Genomic DNA, 27936 nt, shown 5'->3' with positions numbered 1-27936 from the left:
TTTGAAAAGAAGAACAGAAATGGAATACACTTCCCAATTTCAAAACATACTGCAAAGCTACAGTAATCAAAGCAGTGTGGAACAGACATTAAAAATACACATATATCTCAGTGGAATACGATTGAGAATCCAGAAATAAACCAATACATCTATACTCAATTGATTTTTGACAAGAATCCCAAACCATTCAATTGACAAAGAACAGTCTCATTAACAAATGGTGATAGGACAACTGGAGGTCCACTTGCAAGGGAAGGTACAACCCTACCTTACACCATATGCAAAAGAATACATCAAAATGCATCAAAGACTTAAGTGTGATCTATAAAACTCTAAAAGTCATGGAAGAAAACATAGAGGTAAATCTTCAACAAGGACCTACTGTATAGTAAAGGGAACTCTGCTCAATATTATGTAACAACCTAAACAGGGAAAGAATTTGAAAAAGAATAGATACATGTATATGTATAACTGAATCACTTTGCTATACACCTGAAACTAACACAACATTGTTAATCAACTCTACTCCAGTATAAAGTACAAAGTTAAAAAAAAGAAAACATAGAGGTAAATCTTTATGACCTTGGATTTGGTAATGGAGTCTTGGATATGACACCAAAAGCATAAGCAACAAACAAAAAAACCAAAGTTAATTAGACTTCTTCAAAACTAAAATCTTTTGTGCATAAAAGGACACTCTCGGGACTTCCCTGGTGGTGTAGTGGATAAGACTCCGTGCTCCCAATGCCGGGGGCCTGGGTTCGATCACTGGTCAGGGAACTAGATCCCACATGCATGCCTCAACTAAGAGTTTGCATGACACAACTAAGGAGCCCATGTGCCGCAAGTAAGGAGCCTGCCTGCTGCAACTAAGGGGACTGCTACAACTAAGAAGCCCCCCTGCAGCAATTAAGACCTGGCACGACTAAATAAATAAATAAATATATATATATATATATATATTTTTAAAGACACTATCAGTAAAGTGAAATGACAGCAGATAGAATGAAAGAAAATATTTATAAATCATATATTTGATAACGATCTAGTATCTATAATATACAAAGATTTCATGCAACTTAACAGCAAAAAGAAAAGCAACCCAGTTTTAAAACGGGCAAAGGACTTGGAGAGACATTTCTCCTAAGAAAATATACAAATGACCAATAAACACATGAAAAGATACTCAACATCTGTAGTCATTAAGGAAATGTAAATTAAACCCACAATGAGTTACCACTTCATACCCACTAGGATGGCTTCTTAAAAAAACCAAAAAAAAGAAAAGAACAACGGGGGCTTCCCTGGTGGCGCAGTGGTTGAGAATCTGTCTGCCAATGCAGGGGACACGGGTTCAAGCCCTGGTCTGGGAAGATCCCACATGCCGCGGAGCAACTGGGCCCGTGAGCCACAACTGCTGAGCCTGCGCGTCTGGAGCCTGTGCCCTGCAACAAGAGAGGCCGCGACAGTGAGAGGCCCGCGCACCGCAATGAAGAGTGGCCCCCACTTGCCGCAACTAGAGAAAGCCCTCGCACAGAAACGAAGACCCAACACAGCCAAAAATAAATAATAAAATAAATAAATAAATTTTAAAAAAACCCGGAAAATAATAAGTGTTATTGAGGATGTGGAGATATTGCAATTCTTGTACATTGCTGGTAGGAATGTTTAATAGTGCAGCTGCTGTGGAAAACAGTTTGGCAGTTCCACAAAAAGTTAAACATATTATTATATGACCTAGCAATTCAACTCCTAGGTATATACCCCTGAAATTGAAAACTATTCAAAAAAATACTGGTATACAAAAGTTCACAGCACTATTCACACAAGCCAAAAGGTGGAAACAGCCCAAACGTTCATTACCAGATGACAAGATAAACAATGGAATATTATTCGGCCATAAGAAGGAGTGCTACATGCTACAACATGGATAAGCCTCAAAAAAAAGTATGCTAAGTGAAAGAAGACAGACACAAAAGGCAACATATTGTATGATTCCACTTACCATCAAGTGTCCAGAATAGGTAAATCCATAGAGACAATAGATTAGTGGTTGCCAGGGTCTGGGAACAGGGAGGATCTAATGAATATGCTTAATGGGTATGGGGTCGCCTTTGGGGATGATGAAAATGTTGGAACTAGATAAATGGCGATGGTTGCACAACATTGTGAGTGTACTAATGCCACTGAATTATACCCTTTAAAATTGTTAATCTTATGTGAATTTCACCTCAATAAGCAACGGAGACTGAGGCAGCCCCAGCTGAAGTTGGAGCTACGTTCCTGCAACATCCCTGCTCTGGCAAAGAAGCGCGGAGCTGCTTTTGGCTTGGGTGGCGGTCACAGCCACAACCTCACAGCCCGCCACTGGCGAATCCCGGAGCGCTGGGCCGGCCTGGAGGGCCAGCTCACGCAGGCCCCAGCGGGATGCAGAACTCTGCGCTTGGTTGTGGGTCACGTTCTGCAGGCTCCGCCACCTACTATTGACTGTGACGCTTTGTGCAAAATACCCAAAAACCTTACTTACGGGGCTCGGATTCTGGAGCCAGGTAAGTAAGGGAAGTCTCAACCTGAGATCTCCCTGGAGTTTCCATTTATCACTTTTTACCCCTTTTCATCGATCTAAAGTCCCAGCTTTTGACATTTCATTATCTGAAATCCGAATGTGTCTTATTACTCTATGGTATGCACTCTTACCTGCAGCGTTTTTCTTTCTAAGAGGTATGTGAAACAATGGTGAGTCTCGGAAACAATGCTATATCTGCGATTCAATGAAATAGGCCTTAAAATTTCTAGTTATGTGTTGTGTGCTTATTAGTTGATGTCCCTGGCCCTGTCCAGGGACATCTGTTCCCCCCGCCCCCCCCCACACACAACTATACCCCTGGTAAGGTGCCATAATAGGTGCTCAATAAATGTTGACTGAGTGAACGGAAAGAACCCTATTTGTTTTAAACTTTTTTGCGCCTGGGCTCCGCCCCTTGCGGGCAGTTTGACACAAGAAGCGTCACGTAATCCATTTAAGCTTCGTTTTCCTAGTTCACAAAATGGCTGTAATAACCTCAGCGCCTGGCGGGTGCGAGGCTCGAAAGAGGAAGTGCCCGCTTAGATGTGTTCCCAGAGCCTGAGTACTCGCTCCCGAAAACTCTAACCCGATGAAAAGACAAGAACAGTGCCGGTTTTTTGTTTTTGTTTTTTTAATTTTATAGCAAAATTTAAGGGAAGGAAGGGGGAGGCAGTTCCAATTTTTAAAAAGCGTTATTTGATGAATTGGAACTAAGCAGGGAAGACTTAGATATGGTGGGGGTAGTTCTTGTATTCAAACTTCGATGACTGAAGATCAAAATACGTAGTCGAAGTGTCTCTAAATTTCAATGATTCTTTAGGGCGGGACTGTCTGTAGAAGGCAGAAAGAAAAACGACATTAGAAACCAGAAGTCAAAGACGTGCGACCCTCCCTCCTCTCTCGCAGCCCCCCACGGGCTGTGCAGACACCTCTTCTTAACATCCACCATCCTCAGCACAGGGTCTGTCTAGGGAGTCTGGACCCTCCCAGCCGCCGCCGCACGCCCGAGCCTCCCCGATCTCGCAGCGCGTCCGCTTGACCCGCTGGACTTCTCCGGGCTCGCCAGGCCGCTCCCGCGTTCGGGACCCGCTCGACGAGGGCAGGGAGAGAGCAGCCGCGCAACCTGCGGGGTTGCGAGAACCAAGCAGGTCTATAACGAGTGCCAAGTTGTTTGCCACACAGAATGCCAGGCGACTGGAGGTGAAGGGGTCGCCTTGCCCTTCGAACGTCCCCAGGTAACAGCGATTCGGCGAACTCGCATACCCAGAGAGCACCTCAGGCTCAGGGGCGCTCCGCAGTGTGAGAACCTTCGATTCCAGTCCTATCTTCTTTCCCAGACCCTGTCTCCCAAACCTGCTAATGGTTTCCTAACGTTTCCAGAACAAAATCCATGTTTTGATCTAACATCCTTTTTTTTGGACTTACAGGGCCACTACGTTATCTGGCCTCTGCCCTCCTCTTTGCTCTCGTTGCGTACTCGCTCCAGCTGGCCTTTGGGTCCTCTTAAACTGCCAAGTTCTTTTTCACGTAAGTTTTTGCACTCGAGTTTCTCTGCCTCCCGTGGCTAATCTCTTCTCATGACTCATGTTCTCTGACCACTCTTAAGATAGTCTCCCCGCCTATTCACACTTCATTCTTATCCACCACATCGGTTTTACAAACTCACTCTTCGAAATACACTGTTATATTGCTTAAAAATCTACTTCCCAGAATGTAAGCTCTATGAGGGCAGGATTCCTGTTTTGTCCTATTCACTTTTGTGTCTGATCTAGAACGGGGCTGATCACGCAAGTAGGAACTTAAAAAAAAATAGGAAGGAAGGGAGGGAGGGAGGGAGGGAAAGAGGGAGGGATCGTGTGTACCTGGGTTAAATATCTTAGGTTTGATTATTCATTTGCCTGTGGACCAACTCCATCATCTAAATCCTCCTCCTCTTCAGCTCCTCCCAGTTCTTGCTCCGCCCAACAGCCCTGTGATTGGCCCCTAGTCCTACGCCGCATTCCATACGGAAGCTTCAGTTGGAGGAGAGAGGGTGGCAGGCTAAAGGAGGTATGGGTGCCTCTCACACCCAAGGCCTAGCACTCAAGACATCTCCCAAAGGTCCAGAGCAAGCCTTTCCACTCCATCCTCCTAGGCTCCCCTAAGGCACAGGGAGCCTAGTGCCCCAGTTCTGAGCCAAAATACGATAGATTTCAGTCTCTTCGAAGTCATGGTTTACCTTAAATTTTCGCGTAATTTCGTATATTGCTATAGATAGATAGATAGGTAGGTAGATAGATAGGTAGATAAAATGATTCCCCCTTCAGAAAAAAGTCAGAGTAAAGTTGGTACTTTAAGCAGGTAGGAGTGAGGTGGGGGAAATGGGCCAAGGGAAAAGAAGTCTTCGTGGTCGTAGGAAGAGGCAAGGAGGTCCGCATATCCATCATAACAGAATGCTTAAGAGAGGGAAAAGCTTAAGAGAGTGTCTCTGTTTCTCAGAGTGCAGCGAATCCCAGTGTGCAGACTGCGAGAGTTGGCGAGGTCTCCATCCCAGTCGCCCTCAGAACCCACTGGGGGAGCTCTGAAAAACTCCACCGCATAGAGCAGAAGGTCAGATTTAGTAGAGTTTTGCAATAGAGCCGGGAATGATAGATCTCTGCCAGATGATGCCACGCGCAGTTGGCTTTGGAAATTCCAGGGTTGGTTCAGCGGCCTTGTTAAACTAATGGGGAAACTGGGGGCCGTTGAAAGGTTGAAAGGATGCAGCTAGCCAGCTAATTTGCAGGAAGAGGGGCCACTAGACCTCTAGCCTCCGGAGTGCTCAATTTTCCACCGTCTGGTTCTCAAGTGTTTAGGGGATGGGAGGCACGGTTTATGGGGTGGGCTTTAACGTGCGACAGTCCATCTTGGGCTATTTCCCGTCTGCAGTCCTAACGAGGCAGCGCGATCGGGAGACGAGTTGTCCCACGGGTGGGCAGGGTGAGCTGAGGTAGGACCAAATACCCTAGTCTCCTGGGCCCAACTTTCTCTTCCGAAAAGTGAGTGCGCTGGGCTGCGGAAGCTGAGTTCAAACTCGTGGATCAGCCACCTCACCTGCGGGACCTTCCGCGGAGTCTGCGCGGGCGTGGCTCCCGCCTTCGGTGGCCCCTGCAGCCGCGCGCAGGTAGCGGGCGACGTCGCGGTGGCCCCGCTCCTCAGCCAGGTCCACGGGCAGGCGGCCCCAGGCGTCGCGCACGTCCAGCCGCGCCCCGGCTCGGTGCAGCGCCACCAGCGTGTCCAGGAAGCCCTCCCGGGCCGCGTCGTGCACGGGTCGGGTGAGGGTGGCGGGGTCCGCGCAGTTGGGGTCCGCACCGTGGAGCAGCAGCAGCTCGGCCACGCGGGCGCTGCCCATCATCATGACCTGCCGGAGAGAGCAGAGCGGTCAGGACCGGGGTGGGGGCAAGGGCAGGAATAAAGAAACTACTTGCGGAGCCCCCAGCCCTTGCAGACGCCCTTACAAGCCATAGGTGTCTAGGTACTACTTTCTTTCAGTTACCAACTCGCTTAGCCAGTTCTCCTACCTATTCCATTTTCCTGTACACATTCTGTTATATTCTCCAACGTTTTGCAGGGTTCCAGCCACGCACAGAAAACTGCCAGAGTCACAGACAACAGCAAAAGGGTGAAGAACAAACTGGCTTTCACTACAGCCTAACCTCCTGTATTTTCTTCCTCATTTTGATATGAAATTATGTAAGGCTCGGAGATTTTGTATGGTTCACTGCTGTATATCCAAGCCCAGAACGTGGTAATTGTTTAAAAGCAAAAATGAAAAAGAAAAAAAAAACCTACAAAAACTTAATTCTTGCAAAACTTTAAGCTACCCTTGGTTTCCCTGAACGTTAAACTTCAATTTCTTTAAGAATAAAATGAGAAAGTTTGTCTAACCAGTCCTAAAATTCCTTCTTCTGGTAAACTAAGTAATGCCCCCCAAAGATGTCCACTTCCTAACACTCAAAAGCTGTGAATATATTACCTTATATGGCAAAGGGGACTTTGCAGATGTGGTTAAATTAAGGATTTTGAGGGAGATTAACTTGTATTGTCAGGGTGGGCTCAACTTAATTACAAGTTTCCTTATAAAAAAGGACACAGTCAGAGAGAAGATATAAGAATGGAAGCAGAGGTCAGAGAGAAGATGCAGGGGCCAAGAGCCAAGGAAAGTTGACTGTCACTAGACGTTGGAAAAGACAAGGAAATGGATTCTTCCTTAGAACTCCCAACAGGAGTGCAGCCCTGTGGATCCATTTTAGACTTCTGACTTCCAGAACCATAAAATAATAAATTTATGTTGATACTAAATTTGTGGTAATTTGTTATAGCAGAAATAGGAAACTCAGACACTTTCCAAGATTACACTCTGAGAGTTCACTAAGTAGGGGGTGCTCATCTCATTTGGCTCCTAAATAATCTTTGATACAAAGCCATTACCAAAGAGGAATTTTGAAATGGTGTTCACAATCACAGCAACCTTACAATCTGAGTGTTACATGGTGGGTGGTGGTGGTAGACTATTCTTTTTTTAGGGTAACCATTATTTGCTTATATTAGCAAGACCATAGTGACTATAAAGAGGAATTACTTATTTTTAGTTACATTCTGTATTAAACATAAATGAATCTGTCCAAACCAAGGAATCATAACAAGTTACAGTACGTTTGTTGATTCCTGTCCTGGAGAAAGTGAAACTGATTTAATTTTCAAAAAGACAGAGAGAAAATATAAGTGAACCAACTTACAGCTACAAAAAGAAAGAAAAACTAATGCAGTGCATTAGAAGAAAGAATTGTTTTAAAAGAAAAACTGGTGAAACTGTCACAATATTATTAACTACTTATTTACACTATTAGATTTCTAATAGATTATGGGTTAATTTCCAAAACAAAGGGGCCACACCCAAGGATGATGTCATAATGTTTTGGAAGCTCTACTGCAAGTGCCAGAGCTAGTACATGTATGTACACTTCCATGCCTGTATATAATGCAGGTGAAAATATATTAGTTGGGTTGGATAAATAAAGTCCTTCATCTTAGTCATAAAACTGGTTTTAAATGTTTTATTATATGCCACAGTATTAAAGGTTGAAAAGTAACATAACATTTAAATATTTAAATAATAGCAATCCAAAGCAAAAAGAAACTTAATCAAACAAACTAATATTTATAGGGTGCCTAAGTCAACTTGATGACCTAAATTTAATTTAGTAATTAAAATTTTTCTATAAACTAAGTATTTTTCTATTAAGCACAAATTTGGTTAGGGTTCAAAACTAAAATCATACCCCCTTTTGTCTATGCTTTTATCTTATTTAAAAATGATTTAAAATTAATTATCCAACTTTCTTTTTGTATTTAAACAATAAGGTCTCATCTAACACCTTCTAGAACTCGAAGGCTGAACGCCCAGTCTGCAAGGTGCTGGCAAAATTTTAGAGATATCTAATTATGACTCAGGCATGCATTTTTTAAAAAGGACTCAATGCTTCTCTTCTACAACCATTCAACCTTTCTCTCCCCAAATCTCTCCACATTTCAAATCCCAAATAATCTCAAATTTGAAGGCATTTTAGTTTTATTTCTATATCTGTATCTAAAAGTGTGTAAAATTTATCCTATGTAGCATAGTTTCAGGAAAGGAAGATTCACTTGTGAAACCTGTTAAGTTCCAAGTGCAGTTACTTTTCCTTTGTCTTGTTAGACTGGAGTTTTTGCAATGTGCATTTGCTTCATATAACTTTTGTTTTTCAGAATCAAAAATCATTGTCGAAACTGGGCGTAAAACAAGGGTAGTGACTGCCAGGAAGATTGTGTCTTTAGCCTCAGATTTAGGAAGTTAGTGAAGGCGAAAAACAACAGAAAAACGAACTCAACACACCCTCACACACACAAAACTGGAGTGGGGAGGGGAGAAATGACATTTTTAAACTATGAGGAATTGAAAACTCTCAAATAAATTAACCTACATCAAGTAAGTTTAAAATACCCAAAATGATAGGAGATACTCCCCAAGTGGTTTACTAAATTGACAGCATTATTTCAGTCAAGGTTACATTAACGTTTTTCTTCAGATATGTCTGTTTCCTAACAAGTATATATTTTCCTTACTCGGTTAAAAAAAATAAACACGATGTGTAGTTACTTCTGAAAAATTTCAATCGACCTTTATTCCAACATACACAGCAGGAGATTTCCACTGAAGTCCCTCCCCCCACTCCCAACAAAGAGGATGATCAGCTCCATTCCCCATTCAGTGAGTTCGGGGTTAAGTGGTCCAGCAAATCTTCCATTTCTTTAAACTCTTACCCCAAACGTTCGTCAATTTCGCATCTGATGAAGAACATACTTCGGTTTATATGAACACAAATAGGCTCTCCCCTCTAGATCTTCATACCAGTCTACAGATCTGAACCCCATGTGCCTTCCAGTCCTCCGGTGGCTTCCTGAGCCCCCTGGGCGTCGGTGAAAGGAGGTCTCCGACTCCGACCTCGGTCTGAAAACTCCCCAGGAAGTCTCCCCTTTACCTAGAATCGCTTACCTGGTTCCGATCCACTGGCCAACCTCGTCCTTCTAAGTCGTCCGCCATCCGCCCCCCCGCCACCCCCCCCGCTCCCCCGCCACCTTCCCGCGGCAAGCCTGCCGACCTACCTGAATCGGGCTCCGACCGTAACGGTTCGGCGCGTGGGCCGGCGCCCCCGCCTCGAGCAGCGCCCGCACCTCGTCAGCCCGGCCCCGGGCGGCGGCGGTGGCCAGCCAGTCAGCCGAGGTCTCCATGCTGCTCCCCAACGCTCACCCCTCGCTCCCTCGCTCCCTCGCTCCCCCCTCCCTGGAGTGCAGGCGGCCCGCCCCGGCCGCCCGGGAGCAGCCCGCCCCTCCTCTTTCCTCCTCCTGGGCCCGCGGAAGCGGCCCCCAGACTCGGCTCCTCGACTCCTCCCGCGGACTCTTTCCACTCCAGAGAGCGCCCTCCGCGCGTTCTTCCAGGAGGCGCCTTTTGCTCCCAACGCGCTGCAAATGAGACACCTCTGAAGGGGCCCCACTTCATGCCTCCGCAGTCACGAGTCCTCAGCCCGCCCGCCCGGGGGCACCGGCCGGAAGCGGCCCGCCCCTGGAGCGCGGCGCAGCCCCGGCTGGAGGGCGCCCAGGGCCCTCCCACCTGCCCCCTCCCCGCGTCCCCCGCGCCCTCCTCCCAGCGCTGCGCCCCCACCCCCAGCAGAGGCGCACGCGCAGCTCTGAGCGAGTTCGTTCCACCAAAGCGAAATTCCTCGCGTGTACACCCCGCCTGGCATTAGAGAGTTGCACGGGATTCCTAACCGCCAAGTTCGAACCAGTGTGTTTGGTGTCCTAGGCAAAGTATTGCTTCCTCTTTTAATCAGAAGAAACAGCCAGCCTGTCCTCGCGGTAAGAGCCGAGGATCGGTATCACCCATCCCACCATGAGGCTTCCCTTCTTTCAGACGACACACTCCCCCTCCAACACTCTGCACTTGGATTTCGCGCGCTGGCTCTGCTGTGCCAGAAATCCTGGCTCAAACGTTCATTTTGGAGAGTGCTCACCCGCCAGCCTGTGCCTCCCTCCCTCCACACACATGAAAACGGATGTCGGGAGAGAGCGTTTCCGAGGCTTACACAATGCCTGGTACTAGTGCCTAGTATACGGGCTGGCTCCGAGAAGATGAGGTCTGTTTAACAGGGATGGTGGAGATTTCTGCGTATAAGCAGATAGGAAAGTGGCAAGGGAGTCACTGGGCTGATAGGCTCCGTTCTTAATAAATAATTCCTCCTAGATCAGAAAAAGTGCTCAGCGCTCTAGGGGCAGAGTTGCATTCAGAGTTGATTCAGAGACCAGGATCACACACTGTCCTGGCGCCGCTTCTGTCCCGCCCCCTACACCTCTCCTTCCTACTGGAAAAACCTTAAAATTCTCTTAGTTATAAAATGGGGGGTTAAGAGTCGTCCCTACTTCATAGGACTGTTCTGAGTTTTAAATGAATTGATATACACATAAGTATTTAGAACAGTGTCACACATCCTAAGCTAATGCCTGTTAGCTCTTAAATTATCCATTTTGAGGATTCTTTTGCAATCCTGTTATGAGACACAAAGAAGAAAATGCTTTGGGTAGAATTATCAATATTATATAAAAGGGAAGGCAAGAAGACCTTAATCACCGAAACAATGATAGACATCCTCCAAAAACCGACATATTTAATGAAAAGTTAAACAAAATGAAGAGGATAATAAGCAAAAGAAAATCCAACAAGGTTCTAACTTATCCTGTGGTTATTACATATATATATATATATATACATATATATGTGTATATATATATACACACAGACACAGACACACACACACACACACACACACACCACACACACATATATATACTTTTTTAAAAGACTGGGTTGCTCAGGCTTTGCAGATGCCTTAGTCACATGCTTCATCTGTCTACTACATAACCCAGCTCTATTTTAAAAGTTATGTTTCAATACCTGCTTGACTCCTCTTTTTTTTTTTTTAACATCTTTATTGGAGTATAATTGCTTTACAATGGTGTGTTAGTTTCTGCTTTATAACAAAGTGAATCAGCTATACATATACATATATCCCCATATCTCCTCCCTCTTGCTTCTCCCTCCCACCCTCCCTATCCCACCCCTCTAGGTGGTCAAAAAGCCCCGAGCTGATCTCCCTGTGCTATGTGGCTGCTTCCCACTAGCTATCTATTTTACATTTGGTAGTATATATAAGTCCATGCCATTCTCTCACTTCATCCCAGCTTCCCCTTCCCCCTCCCCGTGTCCTCAAGTCCAACCTCTACGTCTGTGTCTTTATTCCTGTCCTGCCCCTAGGTTCTTCAGAACCTTTTTCTTTTTTTTAGATTCCATATATATGCATTAGCATATGGTATTTGTTTTTCTCTTTCTGACTTACTTCACTCCGTATGACAGACTTGACTCCTCTTGAAGACCCAGAATACCTGACTGTACTTTCAGTTGCTGTTAGATTAGGCAACACATGAAGTTTTAAGTGATGCCAATTAAAACACGTATGGGATATCAAATCCATTATAAAAATCCATCACTGTGCCATTTATATTTTCCCCCAGGCACCTCTCAATTATTAGGGCAACAATGGTGTGGAAAATTCAAACTGTGGTAGAGAACATAAAATTCTTTTAATGTAGCTTAAGGTATTATATGGGGGAGGGGAAAATAGCCGTTGTGGTGATGGGATGGAGGGAACAGATTTCCCTTGTAATATGTCCGGCTTTTTAGACTAATATCAAAATTAGTTCTCATCACTAAAAAGATGGTTCCTAATCTTAGGGCAGGGAGAGTAGGCCCTTTGGAGAACCTGTTGAAAGCTATATATCCTCTCCTCAAAAAATAAAGTATGCAATTTTATTTAAAAAGTGTGTTCACTGGCACATATAACTTTTAGGGAATTCAGAAATTCCTCTAAAACTCAACTATAGATTCCTACATCAGGAACTCTTTAAACTCTCATGCAGTATATTGGACGGTTACTGGAGGAAATGGGTGATGGAATCATATAAAAACATCCCTTGGGGCTTCCTTGGTGGCGCAGTGGTTGAGAATCTGCCTGCTAATGCAGGGGACACGGGTTCGAGCCCTGGTCTGGGAAGATCCCACATGCCGCGGAGCAACTGGGCCCGTGAGCCACAATTACTGAGCCTGTGCGTCTGGAGCCTGTGCTCTGCAACAAGAGAGGCCGCGATGGTGAGAGGCCCGCGCACCGCGATGAAGAGTGGCCCCCGCTTGCCACAACTAGAGAAAGCCCTCGCACAGAAACGAAGACCCAACACAGCCATAAATTTTAAAAAAACAACAACAAAAACAACAAAAAACATCCCTTGGATGCGTTATATACAGACATGGAGGTTGACTTTCTTCAAGAGCAGGTTTCAGACAGGTATGCATTAGCTCCAGCACTTACAGTAGAGTTCCCCAAAGATTATGGTATCCTTGAGTATGGCCCCTTTGTTCTGGAAGTTGATCCCATACTCCACTGGAAATATTGTGTAAATAAGTAGTTAATAATAGTATGAAAGCTTTCCTAGTTTTTCTTTCAAAGAACTACCAAACTCCCAATTTACTCATGTATATCAGCTCAGACCTGAGGGGAAAACCCTCAGAAGAAATAAAATATAAAGCCCAGGATCCTGGTGCTGGTTATGCCAGTCTCAGATTCCCCATGTGTAAAATGGAGTTATAATATATTTCATGGATTGATAAAATAAGATGATGTATGTCAAAAAGCTTCAAAAATTCTAAAGTTTGTTGGTTATTTCCATTACCCTCCTCAAACTTTCTTTCTTCTCTTCTTCCCTGAGGATGTCATGGCCTTATTTAGGTTTGTGCTGTGTTCGCAGTTTTGAAAATCTATACTATGAAATAAAAATCTGTCTCAATTCTGATCAGTTTTTTAAGATTATTCATTTAAAAAAATGAATGTTCATTCAACAAGCTCACAGGTTAAGGGTAGAGTATTAAGTGCAGGGGGTGGGTAGAAGATGTTAAACATATGGGCTTGAGTTGGAATGCCTGGGTTCAGATTAGACTTTTCACTTAGTTGCTCTATAACAAAGTAACTTAATGTACCTGGACCTCAGTTTTTTCATCTGTATAACTGGGATAATAGTACTCGCCTCAAACAGTTGTTGTAGGGATTAAATGAGGCATTATATGTAATGTGTGTAGAAGAGCAAAGGGAAGCAGAGGGTGACACAAGAAAATGCAAATGGAACCAAACTCATTCTGGTGGCTTAGGCAAAGTCGTCATGGATGCTGAAAGCTCACCTTAGTCTTGAAAAGTGTAGGAGTATAAAGATGGAAAAGAAGAAGAAAGATGTTCCAGGCAGAAGCGAGAGCAAAGAAGTTTGGGAAAACTGAAAGTAATTTACTGGGATGCATGGTGAGAAACTGGAAAAATAAACTTCTGGAAGAAAAGCCTGCAAAGGCATTTGCTAAGTGCTGCTCAGATTGTCAGGAGGAAAACCAGGAGTGAATGGGATGCCGAGGAAGTGGGGACGTTCTGTGCAGGCTACTCTTTCACAGGTTAGCTGTGACAGCTCAAGGCAGTGAGTGGTGAGGGGAGGCAGAGGGAAGGTGCAAGAGGCCTGAGCACACACGTACCCTAAAGGAAAAGTGCCAGGTGACAGGAAGAACAGTTAGGAGAGAAAAAAAAGAGAAACTGAGGACATAGGCAAGATAGGGTATTGCTGAGGACCTGAGGCACCTAAAAAGTAAGGAAGCAAAGGAATATAAGGCACAGGGAGTCATCACAAATTTGGATGCAGGAGATTCAGCTAGATTTGAGAAGGGAGAAAAGGTCAGGGCAGGGAGGAAGTTGAAACACTTCCTTCCATGAACAAAGAGGCTGGCTTGTTTTCAGTGATGATAAGATGGTGGGTTAGGAAGTGAGAGTGGTGAAGGTTTAGGATATCTGTTATGAGGAAAGAGGGATGGGCTAAGTCGGACTTAGAAGGCTTTTCATCAGCCTGGAGAACACAGCTGAGGGTAGGTGACACTAGAGGAGCACCTGACTCTTTAAATTAAAGGAAGCCTTGCAATGATGGTGCTCCTGTGACCCTACAAATCCAAGAATAGTAATTCTAGATGTGAACATTAATTCAACACATCACCAGAAAGAGAAAGAAAGATATTTGAGAAGGTAGTATTCTGAAATTAGGTTCTGGTTCTTACAAGGCACTGCAGGATTGGCAAGGTATGATATGCATGATATGCAAATACATCATATGTAAACTAACATCATTTTATCAGGAAAATAAAGGGTATTGGATAAACAGCTCTGAATTGGGACCAAGTGACAGTCCTGATTTGACTATCTAACAACATGCTTTTTGATTGTGAAATCCTTTGAGGCTATTCTTAGCTTCAATGTCCATATCCTTAAAATGGACTCTATCTTGCTCTACCTTTATATCTCATGAGGTTATTATATCAAGTGAGGCAATACACACAAAAGCATACATCTGTTTACCATATTTAATATTAGTATTGTTATAAAAGAATTGTTCAAAATATAGTTTGAAGTTAAAAATAAAATATATATAGAATACCTCTGGACAGATATAGAAAAGTCTGTTAACTGTGGGGAGAAGAAATGGGGAACTGGGATGGGCATGTGATTTTCTTGTCACACTCTACAACTTGTATTGTTTGGATTTTGTACTATATGCATATATTAGCCATATAATTAATTAAGTAAACGTAATACATTTTATTAGACAAATAAGCATTGAGCATTGCTTTTCTGAAAACCATTATTCATAACTTTATTTGAGAAAGAGTAACTGAGTTCATACTATATGTCAGGCACTTGGCTTTAAGTTGTGTATACAAAAAAAGAAGGGTCCTTAGCCAAGGGTAGGGTAAATTGGTAACAACCATCAACATGTTTGATTCTCTGGAGGAGGAAGTTGGTCTGGAATTGGAATGCACGCTTTAGGGGAGCCTACATTAACAGTATAGGAGAAGGAGGATGCACTCTGACAACTGACACTTCAGACCTGTGTTACTAGGAAAAAGATGTTGTATTTCAGGGTCTGGAGAGGATCCAATAATTAACAAGACCTCCTTATGAAATAGCTTATCAGAGCAGGTATGCTCTGTTAATGGAGCTTCTGGACATAGCTGGGTTAAGCCTGAATAGATGGGCTCTAGGGTGGAATGCTGGGTGCGGTAGAGGATTATTTGAAGACTAAAGCAACGGAAGAATAATTTCATGTACCCCTTTTAATATAGAAAGAGTTACCAAAGTAAAGACCACAGGCCTAGCTCCACCACCGACTTTATTACCTTGAGAAAGTAATACTTTATTCTGGCTTTGAAATCTGCATCTACAAAGTAGGCATAATAGCAACTGTGCCTCAAGAGATTGTTGTTCAGCTAAGAAAAGTGCCCCTCAAAGTGCCCCTGGGTAAGAATTCTGAGGGCTCAGTGTCCAATCTGGGTATTTTAAATGGGAAAGAAGGACTTTCTTGGGTGAAAAATGGCAACGAATGCAAGGTTTTCCTTTAATTATTTATTTTTCCGCAAGGATAAAAGGTAACTTTAACAAAAAGGGAGACCTCTGAGAAAAAGAGCAGACCTCTGTCACAGGTTAGTTAAGACAAGGGAATGTGCCCCCAAGGATTAGATCTTTGGAAAATTCAAGGTGGAGGATATTTTCTTTTCCTTTTTACTATTCTCTAACTAAATTCAATACAGCACAATTATTGAGTATCTGCTATGAATAAGGCACTCTTTTAGGGACTCTATGATAGCTCTTTTCACTTTCACTCAGAATTATTGTAAAATTTATCTTCCTGCTCAAACAGGACTTGGGCAAAGAGCACAAAACTCAAAATCCCTTTAACTTATTATAAACCTGATACATAATTATAGGTAAGTCCTAATTTTTCAGTCTTATTTTCCAAAGTATTAACTGGGTATAGAATCTGTAGTATCTATCATCATCTTCCCAAGATCATTTTGAGGATAACTTGTTATATAGCAGATGTCTTTTCGAAATTGTGTGCAAAACAAATGTAATTTTAAATCTATGTAAGGAGTTTACTATTAAAAATATCTCTAGAGTGGAGGCTTGTGAAATGAGGAAGCTTTGAAGCTCATGAAAACAATCACTCCCTAACTCAATTGTTTTGTAAATGTCTGTTTTTGTTTGTTGAGAAGTTTCTTTTGTTGAATTACTTATGCCTATCTGTGGCTACTTGGCCAGTTGAAAAAAACTAAAAGACTAGCACTGTGTGTGTGTCTGTGTGTGTCTCTCTTGCTTTATATATATATGGTATGTATATATATATCAATAGATACAGTATGTATTTGTGTGCATACGTGCATAATTTGTTTACATGCACAGATATGGAGAATTAGAATTAGCCTCATCCTGAGGGACAAAATAAGTAAAGCATATAATTAGAGGAGAGAGAGACAGACAGAAACAGAAACAACAGAAAATTCATTTAAAGTTGCCAGCAAAATCATAATGGCTACCATTTATTGAACCCCAATTATGTGATAAGCATTAAGCAGCTTTACATATGTCATTTGGAATCCCACAACTGTCCTGTGGAATAGAGAGTAGTATCCTTTCTTCATTAATTAGAAAAAAAGAAGCCCAGAGTGCTTAAGTCACAAGGTACAAGGAGATGGAGTTCAAGCCCACGGTTCCCAGTTCTGTCTGAGAGGTGCACACTCTCCCCACTATGTTTCCCTGCTGATTGATTTGTACAGGACATGGTGGACAACTCAGCAATGCTTCCTTTTCTATGAGAACTGTGCCATCAGGCAGGTTGTAAATTCTGGACCAAGGTGACAGGATTTCCACCTTTGTGAATTACTGTGCTTCTGTGTGATTATTCTTGGATAATAATACACATAGTGATAGAAATTTGGATCTCGAAGTCCCTCAAAGTGACTTAATCCAGTCCCCTCATTTTTGAATGACTTTTTCCTGATTATAGTTCACATATGTAAAAAATGTAAGAAATGAGCTTCATAAAGAAAATGAAAAATTATACTACACTGAAACAGTAACAACATTTTGAAATATTTCCTTCCTGTCTTTTATCCTTGCTCAGTTCTTGTGGATATAATACAATTTTGAAATGAGTTTTTCCTTTCACTCATCATTAGAGCATTTTCCCAAATTCTCCAAAATTGCTTTATAAACACTACTTTTAAAAGCTACAACGTACTCCACGGGGGGAAAAAAGCTCCAGTTTACCTACTGATGCTCCTGTTGTCAGATATTTAAGGTGCTTCTAACTGCTACAACAAATAGTACTGCAGGTTTTCAAAGAGTCTAAGTCTTGTGACACATATTGAAAAATTGCTTTTCAAAAAGCTACCCTTATGATTTATAGATAAGGAAATGGAGGGGTAGTGCACTGCCATGGTTACCCAGCAAATAAGTGTTTCCTGCAGGTCTTAAACCCAGTCCTCTCTTCACGTTCTTTCTATGGCCACAGCTACTTACACTGACTGCGACAAATGTGGTTGGTGAGGATGTCAACCACAGCCTTAAATAATAATCTTGGAGAAGACACAAATGCAGCATAGGTAATGGGACAATCTCAGTCTTCATACTCAGGTAGCCCTCATCCCTCATTTACCAGTTCTGCAGACTTGAATAAACTTTCTGAGCCTCCATTTCCTCACCTCTCAAAGTGGGGAATAAAACATATTTCATAGGGTTATTATAAGGAATAAAGAATGTCAGATATAGAAAAATCTAGGCACACAGTGGGCTCTCAATAAATGGAACTTACTTTTTTTTTTTTTTAAGGATATGACATTTACTATCTTCTTATTCATTTAGGCCATCAAAGTCAATTTCCTCTTGGGTATTTTTTTCTCATTACTATACATTCTGGCAGGTATCTGTGGTTTGAACAAGCAAACTCCCTTCCAGAAGGTGTGATTAACTGTGTCTTCTTTGAGTTCTAACCCCATGAAAACAGAGCTTCTTTGTAATAAAGTTGGCTGTGTTATAATAAAAGTACTTCCACAAAAACTTTCATTAAATCATGGGAAGTGACAATGGAGTGTGTTACTGTGTTCAATGTTTCCTCTGCATTCATTGCTACCCACAACCATTCCTTGGAGTGCAGTTCAAGTAGAAAGTACAATGGGGAAACTATAGGCAAAATTGAGAAATTATAAAGTTTACCTTCTCTAAACCTCTATTCCCAGCCTCCCTCGTTTTCCTCCTTGATTGCACAGATTTTCTCCTTTCAAACACGTGTTGCTCTCTTAATTGCTAACCTTGAACACATACAGTATTCCATTTCTGCCTATCCTGCTGATGCTTGTATGTGCTATTATTGCCTTGAGAAAGTGAAACTCACAGAGCAGTAATATTGTGTTCAGTTTTCACTCTTGGTGGAAGTTGAGTGTTCATGGTTGATTGATTGGGTTTAACGATGATTTAGGATACTCTAATTTTGGGGAAACATCTATATTGAAGCTTTCCTCTTCAAAGGGAGACCTAGTTACCACCCTCCCCACAACTATCCCTTAAGAGTAGCCTGCCTTCTTTGGGCTCTAGAGTCTGTTATCTTCATGTTTTTGTTTTTTTTTTTTGTTTTTTTTTTTTTTTTGCCTTTCCTGGACTTCTGAAAATTCTGAAGCCAAACTATCCTCTGATATTGTAAAAGATCATAAGAAAATTTTCTGTGTTGGCTCACTCTTCCTGGAGTCACATTCTTCACCCAATATGGGATTACACTCCTCTGGAAGGAATCAACTTCATGATGATATACATCAATCCTGAATAAATCAGAAAATGCTTCCTATTCATGTTTTAGCACCTTTCACTTACAGATTTAACATTCCCACTCATGTTTTCCTTTGAGTCTCTGGGTTGAGGGTATAGTTTTATATTTCTCTTTCTTATGGTTAAGATGATAACTCCCAGACTTCATTTTTTAAAGGCAATGATAATAGAGCATACTTTATGTTTCTCTGCACTAATTTTATATACCTAAGTCAATTTTGCCTAAGGAAGTATATTTAACATATTTTGTCTCTTTGATATCCTACTAAATGTGAATAAGAATAGTTGCAGGCCACCTTCCAAAGCAGACATTTTGGAGGTTTTGAGGATGACTTTAATGCTTCTTCCCCTCTTTCCTTCCACGACACACACACACACACACACATACACACACACACGCACGCATGCACACTCTTCACACTAAAGAATTTTTAGAAAATTCTGTGCCGAAACTATTGATTCAGATATTCAGACTGCAGCAACTGTTCTGAAGGAATCGAGAGCCCATTATCTCAGTGGTCCCTCCAGAAATTATTATTTGGAGTTATTGAATTTTTTCATAAATTGAAGGCAAGTTAATAACTTTTTCAGTTTTCTAAAACTAATTTAATTTCTTATCTTAGAAAACAGAAGTTCATGACTATCGTTTAATAGCTATTTAGTAATTATGAATACTAGAAAAGTTTAGAATCACACTGTAAAGGCCATCATATAGGGTTTCTGTACAAGTTTACACTGATTTTTTGTACAAATTTACCTGACACCTTGGAATATGCCAGGGATTTGAATAAATATATTTTTATTATGATATTCTTTAAAATGGAGTTGAGGAGTTTCTAGCTGCTCTAAATAATTAAATTATAGTTAAGAAGGCATTTACTGTAAAAGTAAACTAATGTGCTTTTAAGGATTAGTTTAATTAGGCACTTTAACAATAATTGACAAATGTATGTGATGAATTGAAAGTTTACAACATATCTTTGCATATACTATTTTATCTAGTTCTTAATGAATGAGTACTATAGGGTACCACCTTAGGTTTACAGATAAGAAAGTGGAAGCATTGAGAGTTTTAAGTACTTAGTCCTAATACCACACAGCCAGTAAGTAAAGGAAATGGAATCTAATCACAGATCATATATTCCAAGAAAGTGACATTTCTACTTCGTGCTTCAAGTGATTCCTATGCTGGTGCATAGGTTTCCTATTTACTGCTCTTAAATCGAAGTGTAAGTGAGTAATTTATACTTAATTTATAAGGGAGTTTTCAATTACTTTTATTCTGGGCAAGAAATGAATTTCTGAAAGAAGTTAATTTTCTTGTTTTATTATGAGATTCAATGGCTTTTAGGACTTCCGTTATTAAACTGCCTTATTTTTCAGAACTTTTCATTCACCTAATCAATATATGCTAGAACATATGTGGCTGATGCTGAGTAAAACAGAGATCCAAGGGAGTTAAGCAATTTACAAAACAAAAACTAACTATAAGAGATGGAACTGAAACCATATATATATATACACACATATAGGTATATATATGTGTATGTATATATATATATACACACACACACGTGTGTATGTATATATATATATACACACACACATATGTGTGTGTGTGTGTGTGTGTGTATATATATATATATAAAACATGTATTCACTCAAGAGGCAGTTATAAAGGGCTAAGTTAGGGCATTTGGGGCAAGAAGCACACCTAGTTCAATTTGGCACGAGTTACTAGTCAATGACTTTTGACAGACCATGCAACCTATCAGAGCCTCAGTCTCCAGTCTGTGAAATGAGAGAATAAAATCCCTAAAACATAAGGATAATGTGACAATTAAATAAGATAATGTAAGTTGATGTGCTCTATTACTGTTAAGCTCCTCATAATTATTTTGAGGGAAAAGAGAAAGCAAACTTGACCATATGCTTTTAGAAGAAAGTTTCAATAAACTTCTTTTAAAAATTGTGTTACATAAAATATATTCAGTTTCAATTATTCAGCATGCAAATTGAATGGAGTAAAATTCAAAGTGTCCCATGTTGTATGTACATTTAACAATTATTTCAGAATTAAAATATACTGCTAGTTCTACAGGTTGGGAAAGATTTGCAACTGGGGGGATTCATTGTTTTTGGATAGTTGCTGTTTCTTTAAATTGGGTGAAAGAGTTGTACAATTGCTGAGTCAGATGGTCTGGCAGCCTGAGAGATTCAGAGCAAGAAAATGGTGGCACTCAAAAAAAGAAAGTAAAACGTAAGCTTTTCCCCCTAATACATCAGCAAAGTAATAGGTGTAACATTAGAAAAATGTAGTTTAAAAGCAGAAAAATTATAAGTTGGAAGGCATAATATTTTTGTTTTACTTAAACGGCAAATTATTCTTTAGCTTACATTATTCTATATATTTCCCCCTCATCAATGTGCTTTTATAGACACAAAGACCCCTCATTTTGTCTATAAGTGCCTTATTCTGTTATGGCTACATTCTACTGCAATTTTGCCTTGATCATAAATAAATATAATTTAAATCTGTGGAATACTTTTATGTTTTCTTTTTCTTCTCTTACATAATTTTACGTTGTTATGTTTACTGCCTGGTTTCTGGTTTGGAAGATAAAGTAAAATAAAAGAAATCCCTTATTACTTATTACTCTATCTATCTATCTATCTATCTATCTATCGAGGACCCTCCATCCTATGTAAACAACAGTAAGTGTATGTAGTGTTTCAAAAAGGTGATGTCTTTTGTGGAAATTTTCTGGCTGGTGCTACAAGCTTTAATGCACAAGTGTATCCTGTTACATTCTTCGCGCCAAAATGTGTTCTGATTGTAGAGATCTGGCATCTAAGAGATAATCTTTTCCAATTCAGATGAAGGATCACATAATAATAATAAAGGGTCTCCTTCATTTGGTAAAATAGCTCCTCCAATGATTTATTCAGATTCTCAGTGTCCTTCCTGACACCCAAAGTGTGATTCTAAAATTTTAAATCTTATCTAAAAGCCTGAACCTCGATTCAAAAATAAGTGAGCAAAAATAAGGTTTAAAAAAGCAATGTTGGCCATATTTGTCCCAAGGAGCCACCTCCTAACAGAATCCCCCTTAAATGCTTTAAAATGCAGATTCTTGGGACCCACAGCAAATCTGCTGCATCAGATATTATGAGGGTGAGCTCCAGAAATATGTATTTTAAACAGCAGCCCAGGTAAGGATGCTGCTGATAACCTTTGCCTTACTTCTTTGACGTCACATTATTCTCATGCTTAAATTAAGAAAGTGAGGGCATATTTATTAACACCACTCTGATTGCACAATTTTATTAGTTGCAATTTGTTTAAGAGATTACATGTCTTTGTTCATATAGTTCTGAACCTCTACAATCTACAAAACTTTTTTTCCCTGAGAAAAAACTCCTACTGGCTTCGCAACCATTTAAATAAATTCTGAGATTTTCTTTTTGAAGGTAAAGGGGGAAATTGAGAGCTAGTTGAAGAAGAATTAAAAAGTCATTTGTGATAAAAAATAAAAATCAACTTATTCTTTTTCAAAGGACCTCTGAGGCACTGTAATTTTAAATCTTGTAGTTGACATTTTAATTTTTTCTCCTTTATGACTTCTTTCTGATTATGTAGTTCTACCCAACTGCAACAATCATTCCAGGGTTTATGAAATATAAAACTGCACTGACAGGCAGAGATTTTCTTCAATCCTCCTTTCTTTAAAAAACAAATGTTATTGACATTTAGTAAATTCAACAATTGTCAATACACATGGGATTGCTGAACACATAGTGAAATACCATGAAGTAGGATATGGTGACTCTGCGGAGACCCCAGATTGGTGGGCATTTTCTAAGATGGAGCAGTCTTTAAAAGGACCTTCCTTCTCCTACTGAACAAAGCCTTTATTTATTCCTAAGGTTTTCTCCGTCGGTTGGCTTACTGACATAGAAGTTGACCTTATTTTAATACTGACTGATGTTTTTTCATTCTAATAAATGATTTTATTTGAATGTCTTGACTAAAGGAGAAAGTTTTCAAACATGAGGAAAGCTTCAGTATAAGAAGAAAACTATTGAGAGACATCATCACTAGAAAAATATGACGGGCCATTCTTTACACCTTGCACCCCAGACAGAGAAACAAAGAAAACGAGGCCTTTCAATACTCTGGTCGCCACCTAGCCTGGAAGGTAATGGAATAGCCGCCTAGGCTTGGAAGTGCACCTCACGATCTCTCATTCCCTCCCTCGGAGTGAACCTGTCCCATCCCGCTCCCTCCCTTCCAGAAAAAAAGGCCTAGTCAGTTTTACGCTGGGGGAGGTGACCCAGAGATGTCCCCTGTCATACCTTGCACCCCTCTGGAAGCCACGAAGCCCACTCAGACTCCGCCTGTCCCCACCCCTTCCTCACCCAGGGCAGCCCCCATCCTGCTCTGCTCTGTTACTCTAATGAAATATTACCTGCGGAAATAGTTGGGGTGAGGGGCGAGGCCCAGAGGAGGCTAAAAATAGAAGGGGTGGGTGCGTTCGCGGAGTTCGGTGATAAGTGGGCCTGTGTCCTACCCCAGCGGCCAATAAAATCTCCAGCATCCGAAGCATCTCTAAGAATTGAGAGGGTGAGGGATGAGTCAAGGAGGGTGGTTGTAGTTGAGAGGTGAAGGAGGCGAGGTCCGAGCAACTTCGAGTCTCACTTCCTACTCTGGGGTCCTGGGGACACCCGCTGCGACCCCAGCCCAGCTCTGGGAAGTGGAGAGCCCCACCCTGAAGTCGTCCAGAGAGGACTTGGGAGAAGGGGATCCCGAGGAGGGGCAAGTGCTGGGACCAGAGAGGCCTAACACCCAGGTGCCTTGGAAACAGGTATAGCCACCCATTTATCATTTATTTAAAAACGAACTACGTTGTGAATAGGCACAGCGTGCCCTACAGTCTGAAGTCAGAACCCTCTCAGGCTTTCTCCAGACCTTAAAGCCACCTTCTTGTATAGGATACGTGTACAACTTATTTTCCTCACCCTTTCTCACTCCTTCCCCAACTAACGCTAAGTAAGCTCTTAGTTCATCTGTACTGTATGAAAATAACGGTTTTTTTCCTTTTTTTTTTTAACTGGTGATGGTCATAGCACTTTGGAAGACACAAAAGTGTAACGAAGAAATAAAGATCACCAACCATCCTGAGGAAGCCACTATAGATATTTTGATACATTGCTCTGTGTGTGTGTGTGTGTGTGTGTGTGTGTGTGTATGTATGTGTATGTGTAGAGAAAGAACGAGAGAAAGAGAGAGAGAGACGGAGAGGAAAAGCAAGAATAAGAATTGTTTATTGCTTTAAATCTTGCTTTTTTTTTTTAAAAAAAAGGAAATCACCTACCTTTATAATATAATAATTTTACATTCTATTAAATATTCTTCAAAAACATGATTGTCTATTATATTCCAGATCTGAAATATTTCAGACCATAATTCCAGAGTATAGGTATAATTGAACATAATTTAACAATGTGATTGCTAGAATTTTAGGCAATTTTCAATTTCCTGCTACTATTTATCTGTTTGTATTGCTCTTTGTCAGAATCTTTCTTTCCTTAAAATAATGCCTACATATAGAAAAACTGAATAAAAGTATATGGCTATTTTACAAGTTCTTGATACATAATGTAAAAATGTTCTTGCCAGTGAGGTGTTTAGGAAAGTGCGTTAATCTTCAGTCAATAAACAGACGCAATATTAGTCATCAGGTATGTGAAAATCAGAATTTAGAAAACTGTAGTTTTTTTTTAAAACTATTCAATATTATAATTATATGTTTAGAAAATGAAACTATACCCATTGTTTGTATTATTTAAACTGTAGAAATAAAGCACCACAAAAATTTTTATGAGGTTGGATTTTGTAGCAGAGAGAAGGATTCTCTGGCCTAGGGTGTTTTAGGATGGACTGGGGCAAGTGAGATTGTCATGCTTCTCAAAAAGGACTAAAGATTTCAAAAGAGCAAAAACACTGGGCCAAATGTTCAGCCTTCCTTTAAGAAGGTATTTTTGAGATGATGTAGATCACTTTACTATCAGGTGTCATTCACATGTTGGGAAAATGGTTTAGCTTAACCCTACCGTGTTAAGTTACTTGTGATGAACTAACATGTAATTAGCAGACCTGTAAAATACTGTTGGACATAGACAGCAATAGGCTGTGTTGTTGTTACCTTAGGATGAGAATGGACTTTTTAAAATTCAAGAGTCCCCAAAGAAGTAAGTGAATATTAAGTCTTGATGTCTGAAAGAATTATTGTTCATTTAGAACATAATACAAGCTAGGGATCATGTACACATTGGGAATAATGGTTTATGCTAACCATATAGTGCTTACCTTGAGAGGACACTATGCTGTTAAAGGAGCGGAAAAACCCTAAGAGTTCCCACGTAACAGTAAACAAATAAATATTTAATTTCAGAAAAATATGACTAGTCTGTAAACACACCAAGGTAGAAGTAACGAGTCAATTAGTGTAATTCATCAGGCACGTGTGGATAAGAAACTAGTAATGTGGAATTTTATTATATACAGTTTCCAGTTATATAAAAAAAGTCATAATGAACATGTTTGCAAAACTCTAAAAATATGTTAAAATAATAACACCTTACAGGTCTGCGTTAGTATTAAATAATTCATACAAGTTAGTTTTTAGCACTGTTGCTCTCAAGGAATTGTATGAGTCCCAACATAATTACCACCCATATATATTCTTAAATCAGTATAACCATAGACATATATTAATGTGAAATATATAATTACATGTCACTTATAATTAATACTTCCAGATGTTTGTATATGTGTAAAATTTCATATATGAAGTTGGAGAATTGCACATATTTTCAAAACATATTCTATTCTATCTACGTCATGTGTTCTGTCTTCAGATATTTGCTGAAAATTGGGCTTTTCACATAGTCAATGCATGTAAAAATAACTTTCATTCCTGAAAATTGATTTATACCTAAATAACAAGAAATAAATGGCTATTTTCAATGAATCTATCATTTTTATATTTTTAACACTTATACAATAAATATATTATAAAATGAATATTTCTCTAACTTAAAATAAGCACAATATTATATTATGTATTCCTAAAATAGAAAACACATAATTATAGTATTTACATAGATTAAATTTTTCTACTTTGTTACTCTAGAGTTTTGGATGCAACTTAATAATTTAAATAAAATAACTTTATATAGAGAATAATATTAAAAACGAAGATATTCAAAAACATATCATAGTGGCTAAATGCTTGCTGGTACAGATAAAGCACCGTTTTAAAAAAAATGGATCCTGTTAATGTTTTATAATGAACTGAAATCAAGACCAGCAACATGCCTTGAAATTCTTTACAAGCTCCTTCTACTAATTCCAAAAAAAACTCTGAACTTCAATAATAATATGAAAAAGAAAATGTGTATTTTCCCTATAAATTGTTTGTAGATTTTTGCCAATAGAAATTGAGGCACCTGATTAAACACTGATAGTGTTAACAGTTTTACATTTACATGTCAAAAAGTCTATTAACGTTACAATAAAAAATAATTCCCCCTCTGCTGACCTTTGCTTTTTCAAAACACATATTCATGGGGAAATAATGCCACGAGGAAGGTCACAAAAATGAAGCCTCATTAAATTGTTTTTGGATTCATTACCCAAGTTCTAACTGGGACTCTATATATTGTAACTATATATATATTTCAACTATCCTGGTCATAGGAAATTACATCGACTATGTAAAGATTTATCTTCTGTGGGGACAAAACTACCTAGAATTCTGTCTTTCAAGAAGTAGGCCTCATTTGGGGCCTGTTAATTGGGGCCTGAGATGACTAAAATATGATCGGTGTGATCCTTAGACTCCCCACTGTAGTTCTGTCTTCTGCTAAACATACGGGCATTGTCCCAAGTACTTAGATACACCAGGCCGCTGAAGAAGAAACCTCCATCTCACTGCGAAAGTCTGACTCTCCATTGACTGCAAAAGCAAGTGATTTGCTCCTCTTAGCAGTTACTGATCCTTCGATCAAGATCAATGTTACTATTTCGGGAAGTCAAACTCTGTGCGAGCCCGCACCCTCAAACGTCCTCCACTACTGGAAGGAGGGAGGGTTGACCAGGCAGGAAGACTGGGGAGAAAAAAGGCGGCCTCCAGAAAACTAAGACCGTTAGTGCTACTTTCCTCCAGGGCACAATAAAGTGCCTTAGAAATACACCTTGTGTGTGTGTGTGTGTGTGTGTGTGTGTGTGTTTACTGATTCCCACTCAGGAAATTCAGGAGTGACTGACTTCTAAAGTGGGTTTAGAATCTCCCGGTTTCCCCCAGAGTTTCACGGGATTTAGGAGGTGTGTGAAGGCGGCTCCGGGCTCCACATAATGGGAGAACAGCACCTCTAAGTAACTGTAACCCGTATGGAGAGAAAGTGGAAGGAGCCTCCACCCCCCCGAAACAACCTCCTCCAACCTCGTCCGGAGATGATTTATCTGTGTATTAGCTTACATCAAAGTCACCCAAGGGCCGATTGCGCCCGGGATTTTCGAGGCCTTTCCTACCTGGTCTAGGATGCGGTTGCTGCGCTCTGCGCTGGCTCCTCACTAGCATCAGCACGAGGTCCGCAGCGGCCCGCACAACCGGCGCTGCCCACTCACGCGCTGGCCGCGCGATCTGCACGACGAAAGCCCTGACTCGCGGCGGGCCGTACGCGCGCCGAATCCGCACTGTGATCAAGAGTCGGCGCACCATGTTCTTGCCGCCGCCGGGCTCGGCGGTCGCTGCGCCGCCTTTTGACTTCAGAGGTAGGCAGCTCGGCGCCCGCCCCCCGATAGCAAACTGAGACCCACGCGCCGCCCCCAGCCCATCCCCGCCCCGCACGCGCGCACCCGCCTTCCCTGCGCGCGCCCGCTCGCCCCCCACCTCCTCAGAGCCCAGAACCGTTCTGCGCCCAGCGCGCGCGGGAAAGGCGGGCTGAGGCGCCTGGAGGCGCGCG

At 41.0% G+C, this 27936-nt stretch overlaps 1 protein-coding gene across 4 annotated transcripts; it reads right to left on the bottom strand.

The window, feature by feature from the left end:
• Positions 1-3159: 3159 nt before the first annotated feature.
• LOC309632763 (cyclin-dependent kinase inhibitor 2A-like) lies at positions 3160-27878 on the bottom strand. 4 transcript variants are annotated; one of them, XM_082400617.1, is made up of 4 exons: positions 27503-27642; positions 5639-5945; positions 3496-3689; positions 3160-3397 (listed from the first exon to the last, which is right to left on the bottom strand). In XM_082400617.1, exons 2-3 carry the CDS (start codon positions 5940-5942, stop codon positions 3502-3504), a joined length of 492 nt encoding a protein of 163 aa, XP_082256743.1. In that variant the 5' UTR covers positions 5943-5945; positions 27503-27642; the 3' UTR covers positions 3160-3397; positions 3496-3501. The 4 variants fall into 4 exon arrangements, with proteins under 4 accessions (XP_082256743.1, XP_082256746.1, XP_082256745.1 ...); XM_082400620.1 differs by lacking the exon at positions 27503-27642 and adding an exon at positions 9230-9363 and having other exon boundaries at positions 3162-3397; XM_082400619.1 differs by lacking the exons at positions 3496-3689; positions 27503-27642 and adding an exon at positions 9230-9688 and having other exon boundaries at positions 3173-3397.
• Between the last annotated feature and the right edge of the window lie 58 nt (positions 27879-27936).

This window comes from Balaenoptera borealis, assembly GCF_965194805.1.
Source record: "Balaenoptera borealis genome assembly, chromosome: 8".
Taxonomy (NCBI): domain Eukaryota; kingdom Metazoa; phylum Chordata; class Mammalia; order Artiodactyla; family Balaenopteridae; genus Balaenoptera; species Balaenoptera borealis.
This window is presented reverse-complemented; position numbering and strand designations above follow the sequence as displayed.

What these genes read in the sequence shown, in the direction of transcription:
- LOC309632763 (XM_082400620.1), bottom strand. Translation starts at nt 9,355, where the DNA reads ATGGAGACCTCGGCTGACTGGCTGGCCACCGCCGCCGCCCGGGGCCGG. An exon ending in ACGGTCGGAGCCCGATTCAG is followed by an intron (nt 5,946 to 9,229) that starts GTAGGTCGGCAG and finishes TCTCTCCGGCAG; the next exon opens with GTCATGATGATGGGCAGCGC. An exon ending in CTCCGCGGAAGGTCCCGCAG is followed by an intron (nt 3,690 to 5,638) that starts GTGAGGTGGCTG and finishes GCAACCCCGCAG; the next exon opens with GTTGCGCGGCTGCTCTCTCC.